This window comes from Scatophagus argus, chromosome 14 (genome assembly GCF_020382885.2).
Source record: "Scatophagus argus isolate fScaArg1 chromosome 14, fScaArg1.pri, whole genome shotgun sequence".
Classification (NCBI taxonomy): domain Eukaryota; kingdom Metazoa; phylum Chordata; class Actinopteri; family Scatophagidae; genus Scatophagus; species Scatophagus argus.
The window spans coordinates 16,783,227-16,809,287 of NC_058506.1; the positions used below are offsets into that span (position 1 = coordinate 16,783,227).

At 39.4% G+C, this 26,061-nt stretch overlaps 2 protein-coding genes across 2 annotated transcripts; both read left to right on the forward strand.

The window, feature by feature from the left end:
* Positions 1–346: 346 nt before the first annotated feature.
* On the forward strand, positions 347–9,973 carry LOC124071066 (solute carrier family 22 member 4-like). The gene is made up of 10 exons (XM_046411500.1): positions 347–3,680; positions 3,770–3,873; positions 5,405–5,559; positions 5,697–5,868; positions 5,978–6,104; positions 6,655–6,749; positions 6,878–7,092; positions 7,799–7,981; positions 8,106–8,241; positions 8,601–9,973. The coding sequence occupies exons 1-10, from the start codon at positions 3,291–3,293 to the stop codon at positions 8,704–8,706; spliced, it is 1,683 nt and encodes a 560-aa protein (XP_046267456.1). The 5' UTR covers positions 347–3,290; the 3' UTR covers positions 8,707–9,973.
* A 536-nt stretch (positions 9,974–10,509) lies between these two features.
* LOC124070882 (solute carrier family 22 member 4-like) lies at positions 10,510–17,084 on the forward strand. Its single transcript, XM_046411204.1, has 10 exons — positions 10,510–11,040; positions 11,805–11,908; positions 12,025–12,179; positions 12,395–12,566; positions 13,630–13,756; positions 14,234–14,334; positions 14,497–14,711; positions 15,071–15,253; positions 15,786–15,921; positions 16,359–17,084. The coding sequence occupies exons 1-10, from the start codon at positions 10,633–10,635 to the stop codon at positions 16,435–16,437; spliced, it is 1,680 nt and encodes a 559-aa protein (XP_046267160.1). The 5' UTR covers positions 10,510–10,632; the 3' UTR covers positions 16,438–17,084.
* The last annotated feature ends 8,977 nt before the right edge of the window (positions 17,085–26,061 follow it).

Here is a 26,061-nt window from a genome sequence, read left to right on the forward strand (position 1 = left end):
GGCGGTTTGTTTAAGGTATAGCTAGCTGCCATGCAGGGTTTCTCAGCTGCTGTTGCACCATTCTGGAATGGTGCAGCAGATAAACTGATTGCTCAAGTCTCATTACCAGGTTGTCAAATACTGATGCTGATGACAGCTAGCTATCTAAGGAAAATCCAGCATAGTATTGATTGGGATTATATCTGCTAATCACTACTTTGGATGGCCAAGCGTGGGTGCCTGTCATAGTGTAGCAGTTTTTTGATTTGTATTTTTTGGTCAACATAGTGGAGGGATATTCTGAGCATTTGAATACATGAATTATATATTGTAATTGCTGCCCTGACCCAGAACAGATTAGGCTGCTGCTGGCACTAAATATAAATTCGATCAAATTTAGAGAGTTTCTGTGAACTGGTGTGAGATCATTTGTTCACCATGAGTATTATGAAATGAAAGCAGGCATGTTGTGGAGCTCCAGCTGGAGATGTGGGAAAACTTGTGTTTAGATCTCTGTATCATCAAAGAGAAAGCATTAAAACTCAAACCAACGCGTTGGAAAAGCCTGTCATTAGACGGCAGAGGGAGCACGAGTCCAGCAGACAGAGACTCTCCCTCCCCTGCACTACCAGCAATTTAGGATTTTTTTACACTGCCTTTCTGTGCTTGCCACACAAAACTCTGATGCACTCTGTATCCCTTTATCTCTGCGATGACAACAGTGGCTAATTATCTTTGGTCCAAGGTCAGAACAGAAAACACTGTTTTTTTCTTTGTTACAACTCTTTAAAAATCTCCTGTCTCTCTTCCCAGAACAACAGACACTTTCGTCTACCTCAGATATGGGTGACACGCTGATAAAATCCAGCTGCCAGCACCTCTGAAGCTCATTAATTAACACATTATAGCTTTTTTGTTTAGTCCTCACAAAAAAGGAATTGTTTTTAAAAAAAAAGATAATTCACTGTCGTACAAAGCTTACTTGCTGCTATGTATTGGACTATTTCTTGGTTTTCTTGCTCCCAGCTAAGTAGTCAGACAACCACCCCACATAAAACAGCAAACTGATAGTGATCTTTATAGGCACTTGTAAGTGGATTTTGTTTTCATCAGACAGAGCTAAGCTACTTAAACCTGCTCCCCATGCTCTTTAGACCAACTTGTTCCAGGCAACATTTCTATTTAAGCAGCAGGAAAAATGTTGCTTCCATCTGTTTTCTCCATATTTTCTACAGTCTCATGCAAGCTACACACCTTTAGGATGATAGTTTGTTTGCAATGAGTCCTACATGCAAAGAGTAGGACGACACCTTCCGATATTTGTCTGCAAATAAATTAAGACTCAGATAAATCTAAATCCAATTGGGAACATTTCCCTGTATTATTCTATTACTACTCAGGAGTCTAGCAGCTGACCAAACCCACATCAGTACGAACAGTATGTCCCCTGACTCAAAATAAAAATCATTTTTCTCATCATTAAAACCTTTGAAGACTGTGTAAACCCTGACCTTATCAGTCGCAGGCTACTAAAATCCAGTGTTGATAGCAATTAGTTTTTTCCCTGCGAAAGCCCAAGTTAATGATTATGTTATGATCTGATTATGTTGTGAAACTGGAAGGAAGATAAGGTCTTGTTTTTTTCCCCTAGACATGACTAGTTCTGATAAGAAATGTTGCATCCTGAAATGCATATAAAATTATTATAAAATATCTTTCCTGCAATTAAGTAGCCTAAAATTCACATAAATATGCCTCCACATGAAAACCTGGGCTGCAGCCCATGTATTGGAAGGCATCTGCTTTGCTGCAGTGCTCTTGAATTAGAAACTCACTTTATTTCTGCTGGGTGAAACCCACCCGTAACTTGGTTGAAAGAGTAAACTGCTGTTTGTCACAAATGTCACATGTCTATCATAACTTGGTTAGGATAAATCATTTAAGCTCATTATCCACTCATGAGAAACTGGTTGGGATACAGTCACTAACTTACATCTTTTGTGTTGGTTTACATTGCTTTCATCTGTTTTGATGGGATGTCTCTAGAAGCCGTGTGGTGTCTTCACTGATAAAAGCCTACAGTTCACAATGGCCTAATCTTGTCATGCATAAATGTCCCGAATCACCCTTTTGCCTTGAACTCGGTTCAAACATTACTGCTTATCTTGCTGAAAAGTTGTTGAAGTGGGTACTGATTAAACTGATCACTAGTGTGTGGCATCATTGCTTGAATAAAAGCACAAAGGCGTTAGAATCAAAATATATTTAAAGTTCCAAAAAGTGCTCACGGTGCATACTGACCCATTTCGATATTGCATATTATCTCTTCATGCTGCCAGGTAGATTAATCCACATCATTATCTCTTAGTTGATTTATACTTTGCACAAATAATCTGAAACTGCAAAGTGACTAGAAGCTAATGTTGTCAAATTAATGTGAAGTGGAGTAAAATGTAATATGTTGGCTTCCAAAATGTAGTGGAGTCAAAGTATTAAGTACGGAAATGCTCAAGAGACAGTACATCACAATTGTACAGTAAATAAGAAAATTTACTTGAAGTAGTGAATACAAGAATGCACTGAACATTCAACAGACTAAAATGTGTTACCATAAAACAAAGTGTACTTTTTTTCTAAATAAGCCATTTTGGCAGATTACTCTAAATATAGTTAAATGAACCCATTTATTCTACAATTCAAAGCCTGAATACATGAATACAGGATTGCTGCAGTTTCTGCTGAGCTTCCCATAAAGGCCTCTTGCCTTTGCATGACTTAAAATTGTCCAATGGGTGTCTGCAATGCTACTTAGCAACATTTAGAGTACAGGCACGTGCACTTCTTTGGGGTATTTAAAAGTGTGGAATGTTGTTTAGAGAAAATGCCACATCTGACCACAGCCGTGTGGGGGCTGGGTGGATAGAATGGGCCACTCTGAAGCTTTTGATCATTTTCATTTTTGTAAATCAAATCAGTCAGCGAGAGGCTCCCCATTCATTAATCTCAGATAAACTGTTTCCCTGCCTATTCATTAACTGAGAGACACAGTATCCAGCAGCACTGCTTTAAGTCACTCTCGGATGAAAAAGTTAGCCCCTTGAAAAGGAGATTTAATACTCTCCCAGTACTGGAAACTGAAGTTTTTTTCAGGGTGACTCCGTCCCACCGAGGGACCAGCTCAGTCTCCCCCACGGAGAGCTCAACCCTGCAACTGTGGTACTAAGACTTTAAGAGGGAGACCTCGTCTCATACTCTGAAGAATTTCACCGGATTTTTTCTCCCTCAAGAGCAGGGAGGCATTTTTCCAAAGAATGGGGGACTATGACGAAGACACTGCATTTCTCAAACAGACTGGTCCTTATTTCTGGACCACATTCTTCCTGTTAAACACAGTTTTTGTCTCAACTGGATTCAACGGACTTTACATTGTATTCATTGGGGCAGCGCCGAAACACCACTGCCTCATCCCAGATGTTAACTTAACTGAGGAGTGGAGAAATGCCATCATTCCATTCACGATAGCGGATGGTGAGGAGGTGAAGAGCCAGTGCAGCAGATACAAGCTGGATGTGGTGAGGAATCTCTCCGCTGAGGGATATATTCCTGGAAGGGATGTCAACCTCACCAGCCTGGAGCAGGAGGGATGTTTGGATGGATGGAACTACAGCAACGAGATCTACAAATCCAACATAGTCACTGAGGTCAGCATGATTTTTGTGTGTGTGTGTGTGAGAGAGTTACAGTTTGCCCCTTTCTGTTTGAAATGTGTCTAAATCGCTTGTCTTCACAGTGGGACCTTGTTTGTGACAACCAGTGGAAAGTTCCATTTGCATCCTCAACACTCTTTGTGGGATATCTCCTCGGGTCCCTAATCTCTGGCCAACTTTCTGACAGGTATTTCATCCTTCTTTTTCAGTGAAACCCCCCTAAACACACTCATGTCATATCCCAGTATGGGTCATTTGTACCTTATGCATTGTAAGACTGATGGCTTTTTCTCTTTTATAAAATGTACCTACAACTTTGCTTATAAAAATATTAAATTGCCACATGAGGATTTCGTATAATTTCAGTTCAGTTCAATTCAGTTTATTTATATAGCGCCAATTCACGACAAAAGTTAACGCATCAGAAGTCCAATTAGAGCAGGTCTAGACCAAAATCTTTAATTAAATTTTAATATAGAGAACCCAACATTCCCACTTGAGCAAGCACTTGGCAACAGTGGTGAGGAAAAACTGCCTATGTAATGAATGTCATTAGTGACTGTTGTTATAATGACAACAGCTCCATCTACTGTTGAAGTTGAATAGAGAAGAGATGGACGTCTCCTACTTTCACCAGTCTTACAAAAGAACACACTTTAAAAGTTATGTACCGAGAATTTATCTACAATTTGTCCCCGAGGGTAAATTTCTGTAATAATGACTGTCGATATGTTTTATTTCAGCATTGTCTTGTGGTACAGGCTGCCAATGGAAATTAACTTAATTTAAGAGACAACAGCAGTCAGGGTTGTTGGTCTTGACAGGTGTGAGAATACTACTGAATACTATTATGAAGTATTTTTAAAGTTTAGAGTATTTGGTGTTCCTTATGTTTATGGATCGTCTCTGGCAGATGTTCATGGCTTGTACCTTTGATTGCAGAAAAGCAGGGGGCTCAGGACACAGCGGTGTGGAGCATTCGTGTGTTGAACTATTCAGCTCTGTTGCAGCTGTGAAAACTGTGGTTGAGAAAGAGGGGGTAACAGGTTCAGAGGTTTAAGATCTTTTTGATCACAGTGTCACATAATATTAAAGACTCAAACTAAGCTGCTGAAGAGTAAAGGTTCAGGAGAAGATGCTAACATTTGCCCGTCCAAGCAAAATGAGAACAATAATCATTTAAGCCAACCTGTCCCAGCATTTTCTTTTTGAGATCCAGTTTATGGTGTGATGTGGTGACCATCAGACGGTTAAGAACACAGCATCTTGTTATGGCATTAAAAATTAAATGCTACATGTATTTTTTTGTACTGGGAAGTGGCATGAATATTTTTTACCTTTAGTAATACCCAAAATGTTTCAGAAAATCCAGATTCCACAGATCACCATTTGAAGTGCTTGGCAGGTAATGGTGATAGTTACTGGATGGCCCTACAGTGGGTTTATGTTTACCCAAAATGATTGTCTTTACTTGTCTTCATTTAATTGCCAGATAAATTATCTGCCAGTGCCAAGTCAACTTTGCACACAAAACATATTTAGCTTATCTGGAGTGTGACTTAACCAATATGAAATGTACTTTACAAACCTTAAACACATGTCTTCATTTGCAAAAAGTTACTCACAGCGACATCTAAACTTGAGTAAAGTTAATAGATGTAATATTTGGATGGCAGAAGTGCTTATGAATCAGTAACACGCACCTCTTTTCCTTTCAGGTTTGGGAGGAAGAAGATTATTTTCATGTCTCTTGCCGCACAGTGTGTCTCTGTCCTGCTTCAGTCCTTCTCTCATTCATGGAGGATGTTCTGCATCATGTTCCTCTTTGTTGGAGCCTCCCAGATTTCCATCTATATTTCTGCATTTGTACTAGGTAGGAACTGTAAACCGCTTCTACATCTGCATTGATAGTTTTACTTTTTTCGCCATGACTCTCACTGCCTGCATGTTTGTCTTTTTTTAATCTCTTGCTCACCACCAAATTTTCACATTTTATTTTCTCTTGGGCAGGAACGGAGGTGTTAAGTAAAACGATGCGAGTAGTCTTCACAACTCTCGGTGCCTTTCTTTTCTACTGCATTGGGTACATGACTCTACCCTGGATTGCCTACGGCATCAGAGAATGGAGGACTCTTCTTGCTGTTCTCTCCATGACTTCTGTGGTCTACATCCCGTTGTGGTGGTACGTTGATTTTTGAACTAATGTTTTGAGCATGAATATAATGGCCTCATAATCAGAATCCATGGCTTAAAGGATATGTTGATATAGTACACCTAAACTGATTTTGCAGGTTCATCCCAGAGTCTCCTCGGTGGCTGATCACTCAGGGGCGAGTGAAGGAGGCCGAGGCCATCGTGAGGGATGCTGCAAGGAAGAATAAAGTTGAAGCCCCACCAGTAATTTTTAAAGACCCTGAGGTGAAGATTTGAATTAATATTGTTGGATCATTTGTTCATGTGTCGTGCCAAAAATTTGGTTTTTCATACATGGAAATACTCAAAACAGGGTCTTCACATGTGATTCTGGGAAGAGAAATTTCATATTTCTGTCCAGCTAAACATATTATTCCTGTCCCTTTACATTTTATTTCAAATTGATCTTTTGACTCTGGAACCATTTATGTGCATTTGAAATTAGGCATTATTTTGTAATTTTACAGTAATGTCTGAAAGAAGGAGGTATTTATATATAATCCCATATCCTAAACTCCTTCAAGTCTGCATAAATTATTCCTTGGCCAAAGCCTAAACTGAATCTCTTCATAACATGTTTAGATAGATAGTTAGATATACTTTATTGATCCCAGGCCGGGAAATTACGGTGCAGCAGCAGCAATACTTACAATAAGCTATACAAAATGTTAAAAATAACAATATAAAAAAGTGGCAAAATAAAATATATATACAAGGCAATATAAAGAGTGTATGTGTGCAGCAACATGAATTCTCTTGTTTGCACTGGTTTCAGCTACAGACGATGCCTCCAAGCAGGAAATACACCATGCTTGATATCATGAAATCCAAGAACATCAGATGCATCACACTGATGTGTCTCCTTTTGTGGTAAGTTGCCGTTTTATGCCTTGATAATTCTCACTTTACAAACCTTTATTCAATCAATAAGGAGATATTTATTAGATAATACAAATATGCACCATTAATTCTGTTTTTTTGGTTCTTTTCGTTACCAGGATGGCAATAAACATTGGGTATTTTGGATTATCCCTGAACACCTCCAACCTGAGCGGCAACCCTTTCATGAACTGTTTTTTATCAGCTACCTCTGAGGTCCCGGCTTATGTTGTTTCTACTTGGCTGCTAAAGAAATGTCCAAGAAGAGCACTTCTGTCAACGTTCCTCGTCATCGGAGGAGGAGTTCTTCTTCTCATTCAGTTCATCCCTGACAGTAAGACAGACATTTTCTCATTTACCTCTAGTGGCGGGTGTTTTTGTTGTTGCTGACACATTTACTCATCTTTGGATTGACGGCGGTTCAGTGAAGGCGAGCCGCATTTCCAGCAGTGAGAATTAAAACAACAGGGCAGCATCCTGTTACTCTGGATAATCAGAGGATAATTCAAACCACCGGACTTTCGGAAAAGCTACTCAACATAAAATGCACTTTACCTCCTTGTGACTCAGTCATAAATCTCATTCTTTCTTTATTTCTTCCTTCGTCTGTCATTCTTTCTGAAGAGTGTAGCTATGTGTAATGTATAGTCACCAAGTGAATGGACAGGTGGTTTCCTAGACGTAAGGTTTATATAAGTGGACTGTGCTAAAGTGCAAGCACTGAGGGTTTGGCACAGTGTCAGCCGAAGCACATTCACTCACAGGAAATGTAATCATTCTTAGAAAAAGCTTACTAAGCTTCAAAGTACAAGTTAAAGTGCATGCAGTGCTGCTGACATCAGTGTTTTATCATCATAGGACTCATGAAGCTACACATTGAACTGGGCCACGTGAGCTTACCAACTTCAGCCTTGCACCACAACCTAAACTGCTCTAAATATAACTGCTGTGTTTTCTTTTCTGTGACCAGTTTTTATTTCTTTGAGAGTATAGGAAGTCTTTCATAAATCCCTCCTGTTATCTTTCCTCCACCTCTGCAGCCCTTCAATATGTTTCTCTGACACTGGAAATGACTGGAAAGTTTGGCTTCACCATGGCCTTCAGCATCGTCTACATCTACACCGCCGAGGTTTACCCCACAGTACTCAGGAACGTCGGCATGGGAATGTGCTCATCTGCTGCACGCATTGGCAGCATCACAGCTCCTTATGTCATCTATTTAGGTGTGCAGATGTCAAGATATTCACTTAATTGAAGGACTTCATACAGATATGGGGAATAATCATTTGCCTTCTAGTAAAATTTGTCATTTTCTCATGTAGAATTTTTGCTCTTTTGTTATTAAAGGTACGTATAATAAGGTTCTGCCTTATATTCTCATGGGAAGTCTCACAATCGCCTCCTCTGTGGTGAACTTCTTCCTTCCGGAGACTCTCCACAGGGATCTTCCGGAAACTGTGGAGCAGATGCAGGAATGTCAGGGGTAGGTGCATGTCACGTTTTCACAAAGTGTACTGAAGTTTGCAAATATGTCAGGTCAGCATGACGACATTATTTTAGAGCACACTTTAGAGAAGATAAACTTGCTCAGTCTCGCAAGAGCTGCACTAGACGCATGCTTCAGTGATTTTAGTGCTCATCCTTGAAAGAACTTGACAGGGAAAGAAAACATATTGTCAGAATTTTTAACCATTAGAAAGATCTGGTCAGAACTGGTTGATTCACTGATATGATGAGACACATATTTTTCAATTTTTCTGGTTCCATCTCAGGCTATGGCAAACTTCATAAACAGAGAATTGAAAAAGAATTTGTTTAACGTGGTGTTCCTTTTGATTACAGGCTGTGCACTGGACCTCAAAAGAAGAAGTATGTGGAAAATGTAGGAAGTGGGAATCCACCTGCACAACATGAAGCCAAATCTGACATGCAGACTTTTTCTCCATAGTTTTGTCAGTGGCCTGGTTTCACTTTTAAGACAGGCAGACAGACAGAAAGAGTGAAAATACATTGTTCTTGCTGCCAAGAACTGTTGGTTTTTTATGATTTTTTTAAACAAAAAATTATAAAAATATTTTTTTACTCAGTTGACGCTGGCTAATTCAAGATTTTTTTTTTTTGTTTTAGAAATATTACAAAGAATTGACACATTTTTAGATCTTAAAAATTTTGTACAAAGTTGAAACTCCTGTCTGATCGGTCTTGACTTTCTGTCAATGCAAGTAATTAAAATATGAACTCTCTTTATGCACAGTGTGAGTTGTTGTCTTTTACACAACAGATCATGAATTAACTTATGTCTTTTGTGTGTTATGATTATGTAAGCTGTTTTCACTGAGCAGTGGTTTGGCATTTTGAGAAACACTTGAGAAAAATGACTACTCTGAGATCAATACAGTCAATATAAGGTTACTGCCCACATCCAAATAGCTTAGCTTAGCATAAAGATGGAAATGGGTTGAAACAGCTAGCAAGACTCTGCCCAAATGAAACAAACATCCATCTATGAGCTTCTTTAAAGCTCACTAGTAACACAATTTGTCTTGTTTGCTTAACAGTTGCATTAAGCTCAGTTTACCTAATGTGGACTGAGCAAAGTACTGAAATGAAAAGTCAAAGTTGGGTGAGAGAGAATTTATTTCCCACTAGGTTGGTGTCAACAGACAATGCTGTGATGCTGTTGCATCAAGAATCTCTGAAGACCCTAGAAGAGTCAGCTGAGATAACAACTTTTGGACTCATGTGAATTCTCCTTGTGAGCTAAAAATGTTGAATCTATGCCTGTGAATATGAGTTATACTGGTTTAAAAAGGTATACAGACAAATCGTGTGATAGAAAATGTATTTTAGAGCCCACTACATGTCATAATGGCTTCAAAATCCAATCTAACCAGAGACACAGCTCTGGTTAGATTGTTTTGAAACTGCCGTATAAATGTTTTCAAGTTAGGACATTTTTATTGTGTTTTATTGTGCTTATCTATCTGCAGTTGTGCCATTAAATAGTGTCCTGTAGTATGTAACATTCCTGTGGCAATGGCTATAAACCATGCCTACCAAACCAGATATTGAGTTGAGTGGGAATGCTCACAAATATTGAATACAAAATGAGTGTCCCTGTGTGAATTTTGATGAATTACAAGCCCGTTTAATTCATTGTATTTTTTTGTCAAAGCTGAATTAAAAAATTCCTCGCGGACTCAGAAGACCACAAACAAACAAACATAATTTGGAAAAACTTGTTTGGCTCAAGTTGCTCCTCTTCTGAATACACAAATGTGATATCAGAGAAGAATTTGCTACAGCTTGAGCTCATGTGGTGTTATAATCTGCTGTTTTTGCTATTTGGGTAGCAACAGTGTTGTTTGAACAGCTAATGTCTTGAAGCCTTCTTTGTCTTTATCTTTAAACCATCTCTCTGCACTAGAAGAAAAATAATGCAACTCAAGCCTCACTGGAAATGACAGTGACAATCTTCATTAATGTTTCACTCACCTGGAAATAATTAACTCCCTTTTCAAGGATTCCTTCACTAATGTCTCCTTTTGTTTTGTGTTACATAATGAATATAGTTTTCTTACTGCTCAAGTTTGATAGAAAACATTTTAATCTGAAGTATATGTTTGAAAGCATTTATAGCACAAAATTGTGCATAAGCGAAAGTGGAAATGGTATTATACTTGTTGTTTTATTTTTCAAAGCCCTGCATGAAACTGTGTAACCTCCCACTTCAGATGACGCTGGCATATAAAACCTGAACTCAGCTTTATGGCTCAAATGCATACAGCAGTAGAGCACACTCCAGCATTGACTAAGTTCCTACTTGTCTTTTTCCTCCTTTCCCTTTTTAAAAAACAAAGATTTTGGTGAGAAAATGACTAGCGGAAAAATTAGAGACTATGACAGCATTGCATCTTTTCTTGGATCTTGGGGACCCTTTCAGCGAAGGATTTTTTTAGCACTGGCCATTAGCATCTTCCCGAATGGGTTTATTGGTATCTATATTGTATTTGTGGCTGATACCCCACCTCACGAGTGCTATATCCCCGAAGACTACAGTATCAGTGAGATATGGAGAAATGTGACAATCCCTCTGGAAACAGTCAATGGCATCGAAAAGCGCAGCTCTTGCTCAAGGCTTAACCTGGAAATCGTCAGGAACTACTCTCAGCATGAATTCCTCCCGAACATCGATGTGAATGTAAGTGAAATTCCTTTGGAGGGTTGTCTGAATGGGTGGACGTACAGCAAGGACATCTACCAGTCAACTATTGTCACAGAGGTGAGTGATAAGTGATTATGAATTAACTTTCCTTCAAAATGCTTTCAAGGTTTCTACAAATAATTATATTTAGAAGGTTTATAGTTTTCAGATAAAGTTAATATTTTTGCATAGTTACAGTAGTATTATTATAAACCTGCAACGAGGTAACCCCTAGGAGTGAAACATAGTGATGAACAATCCCTGACAAAAGAAGAATTGGCAGCAGTTACAGTCACAACAGCTTTTAGCAGGGTCAAAGGCCCTACTTTGATTCATTGCTCATGCAAGCCTATTTATAGTCATGAAATTAAGCACTTCCCAAGCAGTATATGCATTGTATTTTAATGGATTGAGTGACACATTAGTGTTCAACTGTGAGAGATAATTTAGCCAAAGTGAACAGGACTGCCAATTGCAGTTATTGAGATTTCATCCTCACATTACATCCTCAGTGAAGCTTAGAAGCTGTCTAGTCTGTCAGTCATTTCAGCTGCCTGTGGCTGTCAAGATCCTCATTATAGCTCTAAGGCTGAGCCCAGCCACCCTACAGACGAAACTCGAAACTCTGGCCAATTCATTATGATGCGTGAATCTCTTGTAGTCTGGCCCTTCCCGTGGGAGACAGGCGAAGGGGCCACAGCCCCCAGGATCACGGACACAAAAACCCCTCCACTGTGTTAAGATGACCAATCTTTGAGGATGTCCACATGAGATAGATGTTCCTAATGTTTACAGTGTAAGTAGCTACAGCTGAAAGTGAGAATAATGTGTTGATGTTGCAGTGGGACTTGGTATGTGACAATGGATACAAAACTCCCCTGACCACCTCTATCCACTACATTGGTGTGCTGATGGGAGCGTTTATCTCAGGCCAGATGTCTGACAGGTCTGTACTGAACCCAACATTGTCTGAAATTTTTAACAAACAATCCAGTTTTGCTGTAAGGGATGAAGGGAAATCATGAAACTTACTCATCTACAAACTATATTTGTTATGCACAGGTATGGACGGAGGCCGGCACTCTTTCTCATGATGTTTCTTCAGACTGTTTCAATCACAGCACAGATATTCTCCCCGAACTGGGAGGTCTTCACTCTTATTTTCTTCTTTGCGGGGGCAGGAGGATTCTCCAACTATACCATTGCATTTGTGCTGGGTATGTTTTCCATAAAGAATTTCCAATATATGCTGCTTTATGTGTTTAATTACGGTACCATATGTTGTAATGGCCCATCTATAGGATGCAACTTTTTGTATATGATGCTTATTGTTAAAGTATTTGATTGCATAAGAACACCCATGTATTGAAAAGATTATTTTCTTGCTCCTGCTGATCTTGATAAATTCTAAATTAATTTAATACACCTACAGGTACAGAAACTCTAAGCCCAAAAGCCCGAGTGGTCTTCTGCTCCCTTGGGGTTTTCATGAGCTCTGCTTTGGGGTACATGGCAATGCCAGCTGTGGCTTACTTTCTCCGTGATTGGCGGTTGCTGTTGATTCCCATGGCTGCCTCTGGCCTGATCTACATCCCCCTGTGGTGGTAAGAACAGTCATATACTGCAATGATGTTCTTAAAAGGAAACATGGTCAAATAGTAATTGCAAAAAACAAAAATTTTAGAAATCAAACAATAAAATGAAGTGGTTAGCTTTTGACACTGTCGCCTCATAGCAAGAGGGTTCCAGGTTCGAATCCCGGTCTGGGCCCTTCTGTGTGGAGTTTGCATGTTCTCCCTGTGCCTGCGTGGGTTTTCTCCGGGTACTCCGGCTTCCTCCCACAATACCTGCATACATGCACATTAGGTTAATTGGCTACTCTAAATTGCCCCTAGGTGTGAGTGTGAGAGTGTGTGGTTGTTTGTCTTTGTGGTTGTTTGTAGTCAGCTGGGATAGGCTCCAGCTCCCCCGCGACCCTGACAGATAAGCGGTATAGAAAATGGATGGATGGATGGATGGATGGATGGATGGTTAGCTTTTGAGGTATTGCGGTGATGCATAAACATATTTATATTGCAAAGGAACTTGCAAGTAAGAACTTCAAGAAAATGGTACACAAAAAGGAATGTGCGTAAACAACTGTAGGCTGTTCTGCCTTTGAAGCCTTATCTCTCGTAAAACAAAATAGTTCTGATCATAAACATTTCCAACAGCATACATCTCACCTTTGTGTGGTTTACTGTAAGTCTGCTTTCCAAAATGAAAAGGAATTGTTGCTGCACCCAGTACCTGCTGCAGGGGAAAAAAAACCCACACTCGCTCACTGTTCTCTTCTCTCCACCCTCAGGAAATCATAATGAACCCATTGTGGCTTGACACATCAGAATGTGTCAAAAAACAACACACGCACTCACTCACTCAAAGACTTACTCGAACAAGTCGTGCAAAAATGATATGGATGATTTGGCCAAAGCATGGCTTTACCATCTCCAATACTCACCTGCTTTATCCACACAGTGATAAAAGAGCCTTAAACCGGATTAATATGTCATTAGACCAGATTTTTAGATTATGCACAATATGATGACTTCCTTTATATTGTTTTCAGTTCCCCTTAAGGGAAGATTCACCTGATGATGTTATATCAATGTGTTCAATGTGTTGCAGGTTAGTCCCCGAGTCTCCTCGCTGGCTGCTCTATCAGGGAAGAGTGAAGGAGGCTGAAGCCGCACTGAGAAACGCGGCCAAGGCAAATAAAACAGAGGCTCCAGAGACCATTTTTACACAAGCTGAGGTGAGTTTATCAGCTAGTTTTTAGTTTTAACATACGGTGAACATAAACTAGACACTCTTTCACCTCAGGACAGCCTGACTCTTACAGTATGTGAAATCCACTGGTGTGGACAAAATAACCACACACACCTCCACACACATTAGTGTCTTTGGTTATAATCAGGTATTCCGGTAACATTTGTTTACTGGGCCTCATCAGTATTGGATGTTATTGCCTCCCTTCCATTTTTTTTTCTTGGAAAAGCTTTGTTTTATTTTTGAAATGCACAGCAGTTCAAACACTGTTTTGTCACATTTTATAATATGATGTTGCTAGTTACAATGTGAGCTACTGTAGAACTGATTATATTTGTCCATATGGTCTAAATGATCTATACAGCTTTATGAATAATCCATGTCCACAGTGCAACGCTTGTGGCACGGCTCGTGTTTCAACTACAAACTAAAAGGTTTACCCTTTTCTTCTTGTGTTTCCCAGATCGAAGATGCACTGGCTATGAAAGACAAGAAATATAACATTTTGGCTATTCTAAGCAGCTGCAATACTTTCTCCATCACATTAGTGTGTGCACTTCTGTGGTACGTCTAAGGATTTTCCTCACTGCATAAATTCCTCAAGCATCTAAACCAAAAGATGAAATTATTACAGTTGCACAAAAAAAAACTGTTTGGTTTATGCTTTAGTTTCTGGTGTTTCCCATCCTGTGTGTAATCAGTTTGTTGTTCTGAATGTCTCTGCAGGGTCATCGTCACCATTAGTTACTATGCCTTAATCCTCAACACTTCCAACCTGCACGGCAATCCGTACATAAACTGCTTCCTGTCTGCTGTGACAGAAGTGCCGGCTTACATAATTGCCCTGTTACTGCTCCAGTTCTGCTCCAGGCACTTCTGCCAGTCCTCTACACTTTTCGTTGGAGGCATTATGATCCTGTGTGTTCACCTCATTCCAATAGGTAATGTCCAAATGCTTTAGTTCCTGAAACATGATCAAGGGACATCACAATGGCTTTATTTTGTCACCAAGAAATATTAATAAGACCAAGAGTCTACAGCCATATTGACAGCTCTGTGAGACAAGGCAAAGTGATCTTTTGAGTTCAAAAAATGGGCATACAAACATGTTCAACAGTGACAGTGTTGGCGTTACATCCTGTGGGAGAGATGAACGTGTCTCCCTAATTTTGTGCCAGCCCATCCAGTAGCTACTGCAGCATTATCACACAGAGGAAATAAAGCTTGTTTATCTTTGTTAGTGCTTGCTACAATTTACAGAAAATAAAAAAAATAAATCCTGTTTTTATGTCCTTTCCAGGTTTACCAGGTGTCGCTGTGTTTCTTGAGATGTTGGGGAAGTTTGGCATCACATCCTCTTTTTGTGTGGTGTATGCCGTTTCATCAGAGCTCTTCCCTACTGTTATCAGAAATACAGCCATGGGGTGTTGTTCCATGGCTGCTCGTGTTGGAACCATCATTTCTCCCTTCATCATTTATCTGGGTAAGTACATGTAGCTTTCTGTTTTTAGCATTTTTTAAATTAAAATTACACCTTCAGTACAGAATTGTACCTGTGCCATTTTCTCATTATACACTATGTAGACAATAGTATTGGGACCCCTGGCCATTGCACCAATAGGGGTTTTAATGACATTGTATTATAAATACACAGACAGTTTTGCCATTGTAACAGCTTCCATTCTTCATGCAGTAGAGCATTTGTGAGGTCAGAAACTGATGTTGGACCAAAAGGCCTGGCTCATAATCTCCATTCCGGTTCATCTCAAAGGTGTTGGATGGGGTTGAGGTCAGGACTCTGTGTGGGCCAGTCAAGTTCTTCCACACCAAACTCATCCAACCATGTCTTTATGGAGCTTTGCTTTGTGCCCTGGGGCACAGTTATGCTGGAATAGAAAAGGGTCTTCTCCAAACTGCTGGCACAAAGTTGGAAGCATAGCATTGTCCAAAATGTCTTGGTATGCTGAAGCATTAAGATTTGTGTGTGTTTAGTGTATTTTGCTTCCTTTTTGCAGGGCAATACTACAAGTCACTCCCATACATATTGATGGGAAGTTTAGCCATTTGTGGTGCTATCTTGTGTCTCCTGCTGCCAGAAACATATGGGAAGGCTTTACCAGAGACTATGACACAAATGCAGCAGATATGCAGGTGAGCGTACACACTGGATGTACATGTATGTTTACTGGATACGGTTTTTCACTATTAGAAAGGCTGTAGGCACTGTGAAGGTCACAGCTGTATGTTTGGCTCCGTTTTTTCCACAAAGAGTTAGAATAAACAAAACAAGTTTCTTCAGTTCCTCTTCCACTACTATATGATGAAAATTAAGTGAAACCAATTAAACACTTTGTATCACTTGTCAATGGCAATACCAACTAATGAAATGCAAATAAATATTTCAGTGCTGATAGTTTTAATGACTGACACCACTTGGTTTCAAGAACAGAGGACATAAGAAGTTAATTATTTTGTTGTTGCTCTTACGCGCACAACAGGCCGAGGTGTGTGTGTTGTTGCGTTGACCAATGACCTTCGATGTCCCTGCTGTTACACTGTCACTAAATGTCCTCTCAATGTTCAAACAGGAGAAGAAGACAAAAAGGGAAGGCCGCTGAAGACAAAGAGATCACGGCTGACTGTCAGAAGAAAGAATCCAAGTTGTAGTTAGTTATGATTTTTTGTTTGTATGTATTTCTGTTTTGTTCTTTTGCCAAAGGTTCCGTAGACGACAATAACGGTCTCCCGTTGTAACTAGACTTTTAGATTTTAATACCCTTTTTGCAGATCTAAATCTGTTTTATGTATTATATCTATGTCAAAACTGAAGTTTCTCAGCTCTCTCTTAAAACGTTGTTTCTTATACAACGTTTTTAATATTTTTGGACTGCGGATCAGAATAATACAAAATCCATATGAACATGATAGCATTAAACAGGAGGACTTGACAGCACAAGTTGTAGGGGTTAGATGTCGAAGGAAAAAGGGAAAACAAGGTGACCATATGCATGCTGATGCTGTCTATTTCCTGACTTTTGCATATTCTCATGAATATCTGAGAAAGCAAAAACAATAGCTTTTTTCCTTGAAGTTTTCAGGTGTAAATTCCGACAACCAGATGCAGCTCTCAGCAAAAGTTAAAAATATATCCAAATCCAAGGAAAGGGAGGCTGGCACCAGGCTGGGACTAGTCTTGACTTGACTAATCGGACTAGTCCCAGCCTAGTCAAGCGAGCATGAGCTGATGAAGCCTCTTGAATGAGAGGTGAAACGTCTTCAAAGACAAATAACTAAGTCCAGTTGCATTCGATTGAATTTCCTCATATTCACAGGCTTAATGCATCCAAAGTGTTTTATTTTCCAAACAAAAGATCTAATTAATTGTCATTTTGACTTGTCATATTTTATTTACTCACACTCCCTCCTGCATATCTTTAAAGTTTGACTGAAAATTGATCCAGCCAAATGCTGATTATGAATAAGTTTCTTTTTCTGTTACGTGAAACCCGTACAAATCAATGAAGTATTACTGGTGTCTTTTGACGGACTCAGTCCTCCAATTTTATTCATTTACATTTCCACTGGTGTACATCTAAAATCTTTTTAACAGGCTGAAACTGCTTGATTTTAATGCCGGTGTAGCGTGACCTCCTTCATTTGGGTAATTCGACAACAAGTCTGATAAAATGCACTGGATTTCTGTCAGGAAAAACAATGAACAAAAATGCATTTGATTGCAGCAAGTAGAAACAAGGCCACAGCTGTTTGACACAGGCGTGTGTGGGCAAGTTAACTGGTCTGCAAGATGATTTCACTTTCTTTTCATCACTCAGCATTATTCATAAATACACCTGAATGGAAATATCTTAAATATCTTTTTATTGAAAAAAAAAAAAAGGGTTCAAAAAGTGCCTGCACTGTACAAGCCTGTGGGCTTTGAGTGTCCCGGGAAAACCCCACAAAGACATCTCAGCTGTTTCATTTCACCTTCAATTCAAGATCTGCCAGACGCTTTAAAATGTACCTCTTAAAACATACCCTTTAAAATCTCTCAGCTGTACTTAAAAATAGCCCCACGTCCTCTTCGGAAACGCTGTACTCGCTGTTGGGAACTGAAGCAGCTGTTGGTAAACTGAGCTCGGCTCAGCAGCTGTGGATGGGAGTTAACCCCGCAACGCCTGAAGGTCTCTCGCTAAATCAAAAGTGAAAGTACAAACAACGCAGGCATCCCAGTCCGTTCAGTCAGTCGTTTCCCCAGGCTTTGTTCACTTTATACGACGTTTATCACATTTGTGGATGGATTTTATTTTCACAGCACAACATCCATATGGAAAAATATGACGGACGTTGATATAAGGTGAGTTTTTTTGCTCTAAATTGTTGGTCCACATCCCGTGGCCCGCTACACAAATATCCTCACGTTCGAAATATGGTTTCTAAAGGAAACACAAAATGTCTTAAATGTACCGTCATGCTTTAACGCAGTCTGGAGATTTAGATCAGTACATTTCTTGAGATTTCCTCTGCTTTATTTTTAAAAAAAAAATGCCCAGTCACGGTGCGTAAACGAGGACTCGTTTCTTTCTCTTGCTATTTCACTTTTTAGTCCCTTCGTTTTTGTTTCGACAGGCCTGTAATGTCTCTTTGACACAACCGAGGCCAGCGTGCACATTTAGTTTTGATTGCACTGGGTTCCATAGAATAGCAGATGGATGTCTCACGTACATTTTCAGGGTTTGAGGATCTATTGACGTATGTATTTATTTATTTATTATTGTTGTAAAAAAAAAATATAGTCAAAATGAACGGATTTCTTGTCCTTACGTTTGTATTTGATCTAATCCAAATGTACAGCAACACTGTTAACGTAACACCATGCCGTTAATTGGATGTTAAGCTATAGGAGTGCATGGCAGAGAGTCGAATCTGTAACAGCCAATCAGAAACGTGAAACAAAAAAAGAAATCGCCGTGTTCTTAAATAACTGTTCTCAGGTCAGTCCTCAGAGGTTAGTTAAAAATATACATGAGCGCTGTACCATGCACAACCGCTAGATGTCGCCAAATGCGCATGTTTCATGGAAAACATTTATTTTCTCTTAACCAGTCTTATTTCCAAAAATATCTTTAACCTTTTATGAATTAGTGTGTTCTTAGGTCTAGTTTGCCTTAACAAATTGATTGTCTTTTTGGGTGACTTTTCACTTTTCCTGTACATTGTGTTTTTTTTGTCATCTGCTTTTATCTGTGATATGCACTTGGCACTCTAACGCTGTATCCAAAATAATGCAGAATCGTAATACACTTACATGCACTTTATTTGAGAATTTTGATCTCCTGTTCTTCTTCTCCACTACATTGCAGAGGGAAATTTGTATTAATTATTACTGACCCTGCAACAGCACAATAAAGCGGATGATGAAGCTTTTAAGATACGTCATTAATACGCTGTCAATGATTAGACCGGAGGTTTTATACTAAGTTGAGTGTCACTTGAGCTACTGCTACTTTATAATTCAGAGGCAAATATTTTACTTTAACTACACTGGTGTGATAACTTTGACTACTAGTTAATTTACAGTTGTAATAATACATATTGTTAGGTAAGTTAAAATAAGGCATAACTTACTTACGGTACTTTTCCCCAACAGGAAAATTTTTAAGCTACACCGCAGGGCATTAAGTGATTATAATTAGGCCCAACTTTGCCAACTGCAATATTACTGATACTTGTACACGAATGCATCAGTTATCATAATCTAACTGTATGATATATTGATATATATGATTTAATATTCATGGTTATTCTGAGATGTGGGATTCTGCATGATGAGTACTTTTACTTTTGGTATTTTAAGTATGTTCTGATGCAAATACCTTTACATTTTTACATTGTGAATTTTCGGTATTCCTACACGTGACTCTTCCGTAAGTACAAGATGCGAGTACTACTTCTGCCACTGCTTACAGATTTCTTGCCGTTGTTAAAACACATTTCCCGAAACTGTAGCTCAGTTTCTTAAAGCTCCAAACACAAAACTGAAAAAAGGCTCGGACATTTAGTCAAAACACCACAGATCTCTTGCTGTTGTCAAAACCATACACAGGTTCAAACGCTGGTGTGATAAATCGAAAACAATACCACTGAAACAATGTTTCTATATGTCTTGGCTCCATGAGGCCATGGCACATGTTCAAACATATAAAACTAAAAATCAGAATTGTTTCCTTTTTGTCCTCTAATGATGAAATCAGTGAACAAATGCAAAAGGTAGCAAAGAAAATACAGCAGCCTATTTATTTGTTACTGACTGAACTGGTTCGGAGAAAAAAATGCTTTCATAGAATGACAACAAAATAAAATAAAAATATGACCTAGTGAAAAGGATATACGTCCTCACAATAGGCTGGACTCACTGACCAGTTTTGGCCCTCGTTAGGCCATAATGAAGTACATGGTCAAAGAAAAGTTGTGAAGATTTTGTTAGAAATATCGGCTCGCCTTTTCACCCCCCCTTTTACGTGAGAAGTGAGTGGGACCAGTTGGCAGTTATTGTGTGGAGTTCTGAAAGACAGCGAAGGGGAACAAAGTGTGCTAAAAGATTTGTGTTTCGAGGTCTGCAAAAATGTGATTTAGAATTTCTGTTTGAAAGGGAAAACGCAGTACTTGTGCTTAGAGTTTAGCAGTCTGGAGTTTTGTTTTGATACCTGAGTTTAGAGTTTTCAGAACCGCGTACAACTAAAACTCTGACACTGACCAAGTTTCTAAGTGAATACTTTTTATACTTAAGTACACTAAGCACACTGATATATGATATATTCACTTTAAATCAGATCTTTCATCGTTTCATTTATTTATTTATTGTATATATATGTATATATATATAGTTATTTTTTACTTGAGTAAATGATTGAAATGATTTTTGTTCAAGGAACAGTATTAAAAGATTTCATACATGAACACAAGATGTCATCATTGGTCAAGATATGGATAAACATTGTATCATGAACGACCACTAGATGGCAGTAAAGCCTTTAACATAACCATCCTGAGTTTGACTCGCTCTTCCCAAGCTTACAGTCTGTCAATGGCATGTGAAAAAGGAAGTGTGGTTTCACTGTTAATGACTCACTGGGTTTGTGCATAGTTTGTTTACTCACCTTGAAATTTAACTTTCCCACATCAGTTCACTTCAAGACACGTTGTCGCCCCAAAGCACTAACCTTTTTCTTAATATCACAATCGCCCTGCTGAGTCCGACAGTGAAAACAGGAAATGACTCTAAATGAGGTCAGTGATACTTGATCTACTTTGAACCCAAAAAGCCAGGAGAGGCCTTTGCATAAAACCAGTGACCTTTGTGCTGCATAAACATGTATTGCAGATCTATAAGATTTCACAAACTTATACCATACCATACCATTGTCTGATGAAACCCTCACACAAAATGCCATCCAAAAGCCTCAACTCTAGCAGCTCTGCGTGTGTCACGGCATATGAATGACTGAGCTTTAGGCATGTCTTTGCCTTGTTTCCCAGGAATCTGTTTTGCTGTTGCTGTCTTATCAGGTTTCATTGCTTAGTGAATGAGATCTAACGACTGTGAGACAAATAGATAGCAGGCTGCCAGAGATACCGAGAGCTGGGGATATGCAGAAGAGACAAACACCCATTGTTCTGAAAGCAGTTTTTAAGTTGGAAGTCATCAAAAACAAGTAGGAAGTGATTGCTTGTCCTTGCCAGCTCCAGCTTCGGTGGAGTGAAGAGTATGTGCGATGCGATTTCATGCTTTGCAATCTTACATATTTGGTTGTTTATCAGTTACAGTGACGGTCATGAAAACAGATTCTTTTTTTTTTTTTGTTGAACATACACTTTGTTATAAGTGCACAAAATAGTATGGCCAGACAGACATGGAACTTGGAGTAAACTGGATTTTTTTTTGGTGATTTCAGTGATGCTAAAATGATAGAATTCAATACCACAGATGACCAAATGTACACAGTAGGATAATCAGTTCTAAAATACTGTAACCAGACTTGTAATGTTTTGACCTTGTGAACCCTTGCAGGTTTAAGTTGTGGTTCTCATATGGCTGCAGTGCTAACGTATGAAGCTTATTTATGTGGTGTGACACCTTAAACTTGTACTCTCGCCACGAATAAGGCGTCGAAAACAAACATCTGCGAGGATGATTTGAGTGTGATATACAGGGAGGAAACTGTCGTCTATCAGCTCCTCACCTCACCAGTAAACAACCAATGCATCGAGTAGAAAATTTGCTGATTTGGTTATCTGGAAAAAAAGTAACCCTCATAAGGAAACATAAAGACCCTTTCAGGTGATTTTCTGTAAATGCGCTGTAGTTGCATTGGCTTCTTACAAAGCTTTTTACTGTAAAGCCAGTGAAGCTCACAGAGGATGGCATGTTTGCAGGGAGGGGAGGTGGAAGTTAGAAACCCAGAATTGAATTTCCCAACTCAAGGCAGGTTTCTCATAAATGCCTTGTTGTCTCCTGTGAGCAGCGCCATCTTCTGGTCAGATGACAGAAATGCACAGCAATGCTTTGCAATTCTTGCAAGTCACGTGATTTAGAAGAAATCGAGCCTCCAGATTTTGCATGCTGAGTCCCACAGCCTCGCGGAGCAATTGTGTGGCTGCTGACTCAGCAGTCTTACTTGCATCATGTGTTTGTGGAGTTTTATTTCTCTTATCTGACAATTCTGAAATTTCAGACAAGTCCTGCATGTATGATCCCTGTCAGTCACTGGTGGTGACTGGTCTTAGCTTTGTCTTTGTCTTGTGACTTCAATGTGAGACTCATATTTTCAGTCAAGTGCCTTTTATTGGGATCTGTTTATCATAACCACATTTAGAGCTGATCACCCAGAGTTTCCCATGGAATCCTTTTGCAGCAAAGCTACAGATAGAAAGTTGTTATGAAGCCGACATATTTTGTTTGAAAAGACAGAAAAGCAGCTGTGCTTTTGCTTTTGTTCTCTGACTCAGAGTGAATTGGCGCTTTTAGCCACAAGATGGCTTTTTTTCAAACTTGAGAAAAACTGGAGGATGATCCTCTACTCTTGTTAGCAACTGTTTTGCTTGTGGTAAGCAGAGTTGTGCCAGAGCTGTTATCCAGGCTATCCAGGGAACATTCATGAGCGATGGAGGGAGTAAGTGGGGCCAGTTGATGTGTACAAATTCCCCTGGAAATTAAGGGTGGATGTGGCAGGGTGATTAGTCTTTCAAAGCCAGTGATATAACCCCAGCGTGGTGTGCGTCCTGGACAGGAAAAGGTGGTGTGGATTAAAAATGCAGTAAGCAAAAATCAAATGGAGGTGGCCCAAATTAACCTGAGACTGAGATAGCAGCCACCATAAAACCGCCTAAAAGTACAAAGAGCTACATGCATGCACGCTTTTCTAAAGAAAATAAATAAAAGTCTGTGGCATGTTTTTGAACAGGTTTTGCAGCCCGCATGTTTAGCTTCTCTCCTCTTTGTTTTCTTCCTGTTTTCTGCTTTAACTGCTGTTGCTATGGCTTTGTACTTGATAACGTGAGTATGCCTCACCTGTGGCCACTCCCACAGCAGATGGCATGGCAGCACAAAGACATTCTTATTTTCAAAGGGGCATTTCAGGTAAATGAGGGATTCAGATGTGTACATTGGCTGTCACACGTACACATGAGAAGTTTTTTAAAGCAAACAAACAAACAAAAAAAACAGATCTGCACGTTCAAACTGTATTTGTTTGTTTGTTTTGAACATAGAAGGGCAGCGTTGTATTTACTGTAATGACCTCTGCTCATGTTGACCCAGTCCTGATATCAAAATCAGACTGATATTGCAGATAGAGTTCAACACATTACACACATTACAAACAGTGAGCTGGTAAAGAATTTGAGGTATTCAGTGGGAAGGTTTGGTTAGATTCTAAGTGTTTCCTGTCTGCCAAGGCAAGAGTGTGTCAGTTCTGTTAAATAACACATACCATACCACACTGAGGTGTGGCAGCAACTCATTTCTTGACGGCTGTTAGATTAGCATTGCTGTTAGCTGCATCCAATATGTGTATGCACAGATAACCTTTTGCACTTGCATAATGTGTTGGTTGGTAACGGTTAAGACACTGCAAAAAAGAAACGGTAACAGCTGCTTGCTTGTTTGAGTTAGTGCCATAAGCGACCAGGTTAGCATTATGGTGACTTGCCCAGTTTCAGCTTGTAGGTTGTTAGCTCTGAGGTTGTTGTTGTGGTCATTTCCATTGGCCAAAGAAATTCTGAAAATGGTAACGGATAGGCAGAAGATAGGGGAGTGCTGTCTGAGATAGGCAGCCAGTGGCAGACTTATGCCAGCTGTGTTCATCTGGTGAGTCAGACAGCAGGGTAATCAACAAGCATTCCTGAGGCTTGACATCCATCGCTTAAGTAACACAAGGCTGAAACACAAAGCGATACAACGCTGTGGGCTAGTAAAACGATGTTCCTAAAATAAAACATGGGATTCCGAAACTGTCCTCCCAAGAGAAACGACAGCATCAGTCGTTTCAGCAATTGCCTTAAAAACAGATGGCAAAGACCTCTTAGCAGCCTTAGCTTTTGCCGAAGCAAAGGGAGAAGTCGTGTAATGTTAGGGAGAAACAAGGGCGACGAGGTGGGGATGGATGGATGGCTCAAAGAAACTTTAACACGGGGGGGACGGATGTTTGTTACCTGTTTTGTCCGATGTAACCAAACCTCAATCGCAGCCTCGTCATGTGATTTATTTATTATTTTTAACAGTCGAACACATGTATGTTGCTCTTGAAGAAAGACATGTTGCGGTGCACTGACATGTAACTCAAGAATGGTGAAATGCATTCAGGAAAGCACCACAATGGCAGTTGTGTATTTTTAGCCAACTGAGTCATTCATGGTGATTTGGCTGAGTCACACGGTTATCCCTGGAGTGTTTATTTTAAAGGAGTCATTCTGTGTTAATTGTATGAGTTATGATTTGTATGTTAGGTGTTCCCTGAATGAGTTTGCAAGTTGTTTTTTCAAGTAGTATTGCTATACACACAAGGCCATAGCTGTAGTCAATCATCGTCAACATGCGTGAGGTTTTGGTGACCGTAATCACACACTCTCCACATACTATCACAATCAACAGTCATATATAGCCTCTGTGACACTTATATGACACCAATTAATACATTTAAAATGAATGCAGAGATAGTCCAAGTCCAGTGTTTGATATAAATGGTGCCTACACACAACTTCTGCCGAGGTACAGGAACACCACTTGGACAAACCTCATGCGGGACTGCAGTAGCCTATAGTGTAACACTAGAACTGGTAGTAATGTTAGGCTTAGCTCTAAATATGGTTACATTTGCTAATGAGTATTTGATTAGGATAATGATTTTTGTTTAAATCCATGGATGTCATCAAATTGTGGTAATTTAAATATCAGTATGTCAGATGGACATTTTGAGCGTAATAATGTGGTTGGGTGGTGTGAATTAATCTCTCACCATGATGTGAATTTGGGCATGGTTAGAGCCAGATAAAAATTAAACTTATCTCGTCCGACCTGTTTCACTGCTTCGTGTGGTGTGGTAGGCACCATGGCATCCCTGCAGTGTCTAGCATACACCCTCTTCTGTGTGTGTGTGTGTGTGTGGGTGTTGGGGGGGGGGGGTTGCGTTTGAGTCTCTGGTCTTTCCAGTAAATCAGCAGACTTTGGCAAACTGTCATCTTCTTCTTTCTCCCCCCCCCAACACACACACACACACACACACTCACATACAGACACACACACACAATTGCAGCTTTGCTCTTTCCAGAAAGTCAGCTGACTTAAAGTCTCTGTCCCTCACACACTCACATATAATTTTACTTTTCATTCATGCACACAGGGATGCACTCACACAGGCAACTCCTGTTTGCAGAAGAGTCAAAACAAATTTGATAATATTAAACACGAATGAATAGGGTCTCTGTAGTCCTTCTGACAGTGGTGGTGTAATATTCAGTATTTATATCCCTTATGTAAATAAAACTACAACAACACTACACTGTAAAAATTCCTGGTATTAATGGCAAAAGTATAAAAAAAATAACTTTCAGAAAATGAAAGTGAGTGTTACAGTATTTATTAGTATTTGATTGTATTATTATTCAGTGTATGTATATTGTTAGTTGACCTGGAGCTGCTTTATTGGTTTATATAAAATAACTGTGTGAGATTATCATATGTTTAGTATGTTAAATCTGAATCTTAGAAGTAACTATGATCATCAAAGTAAT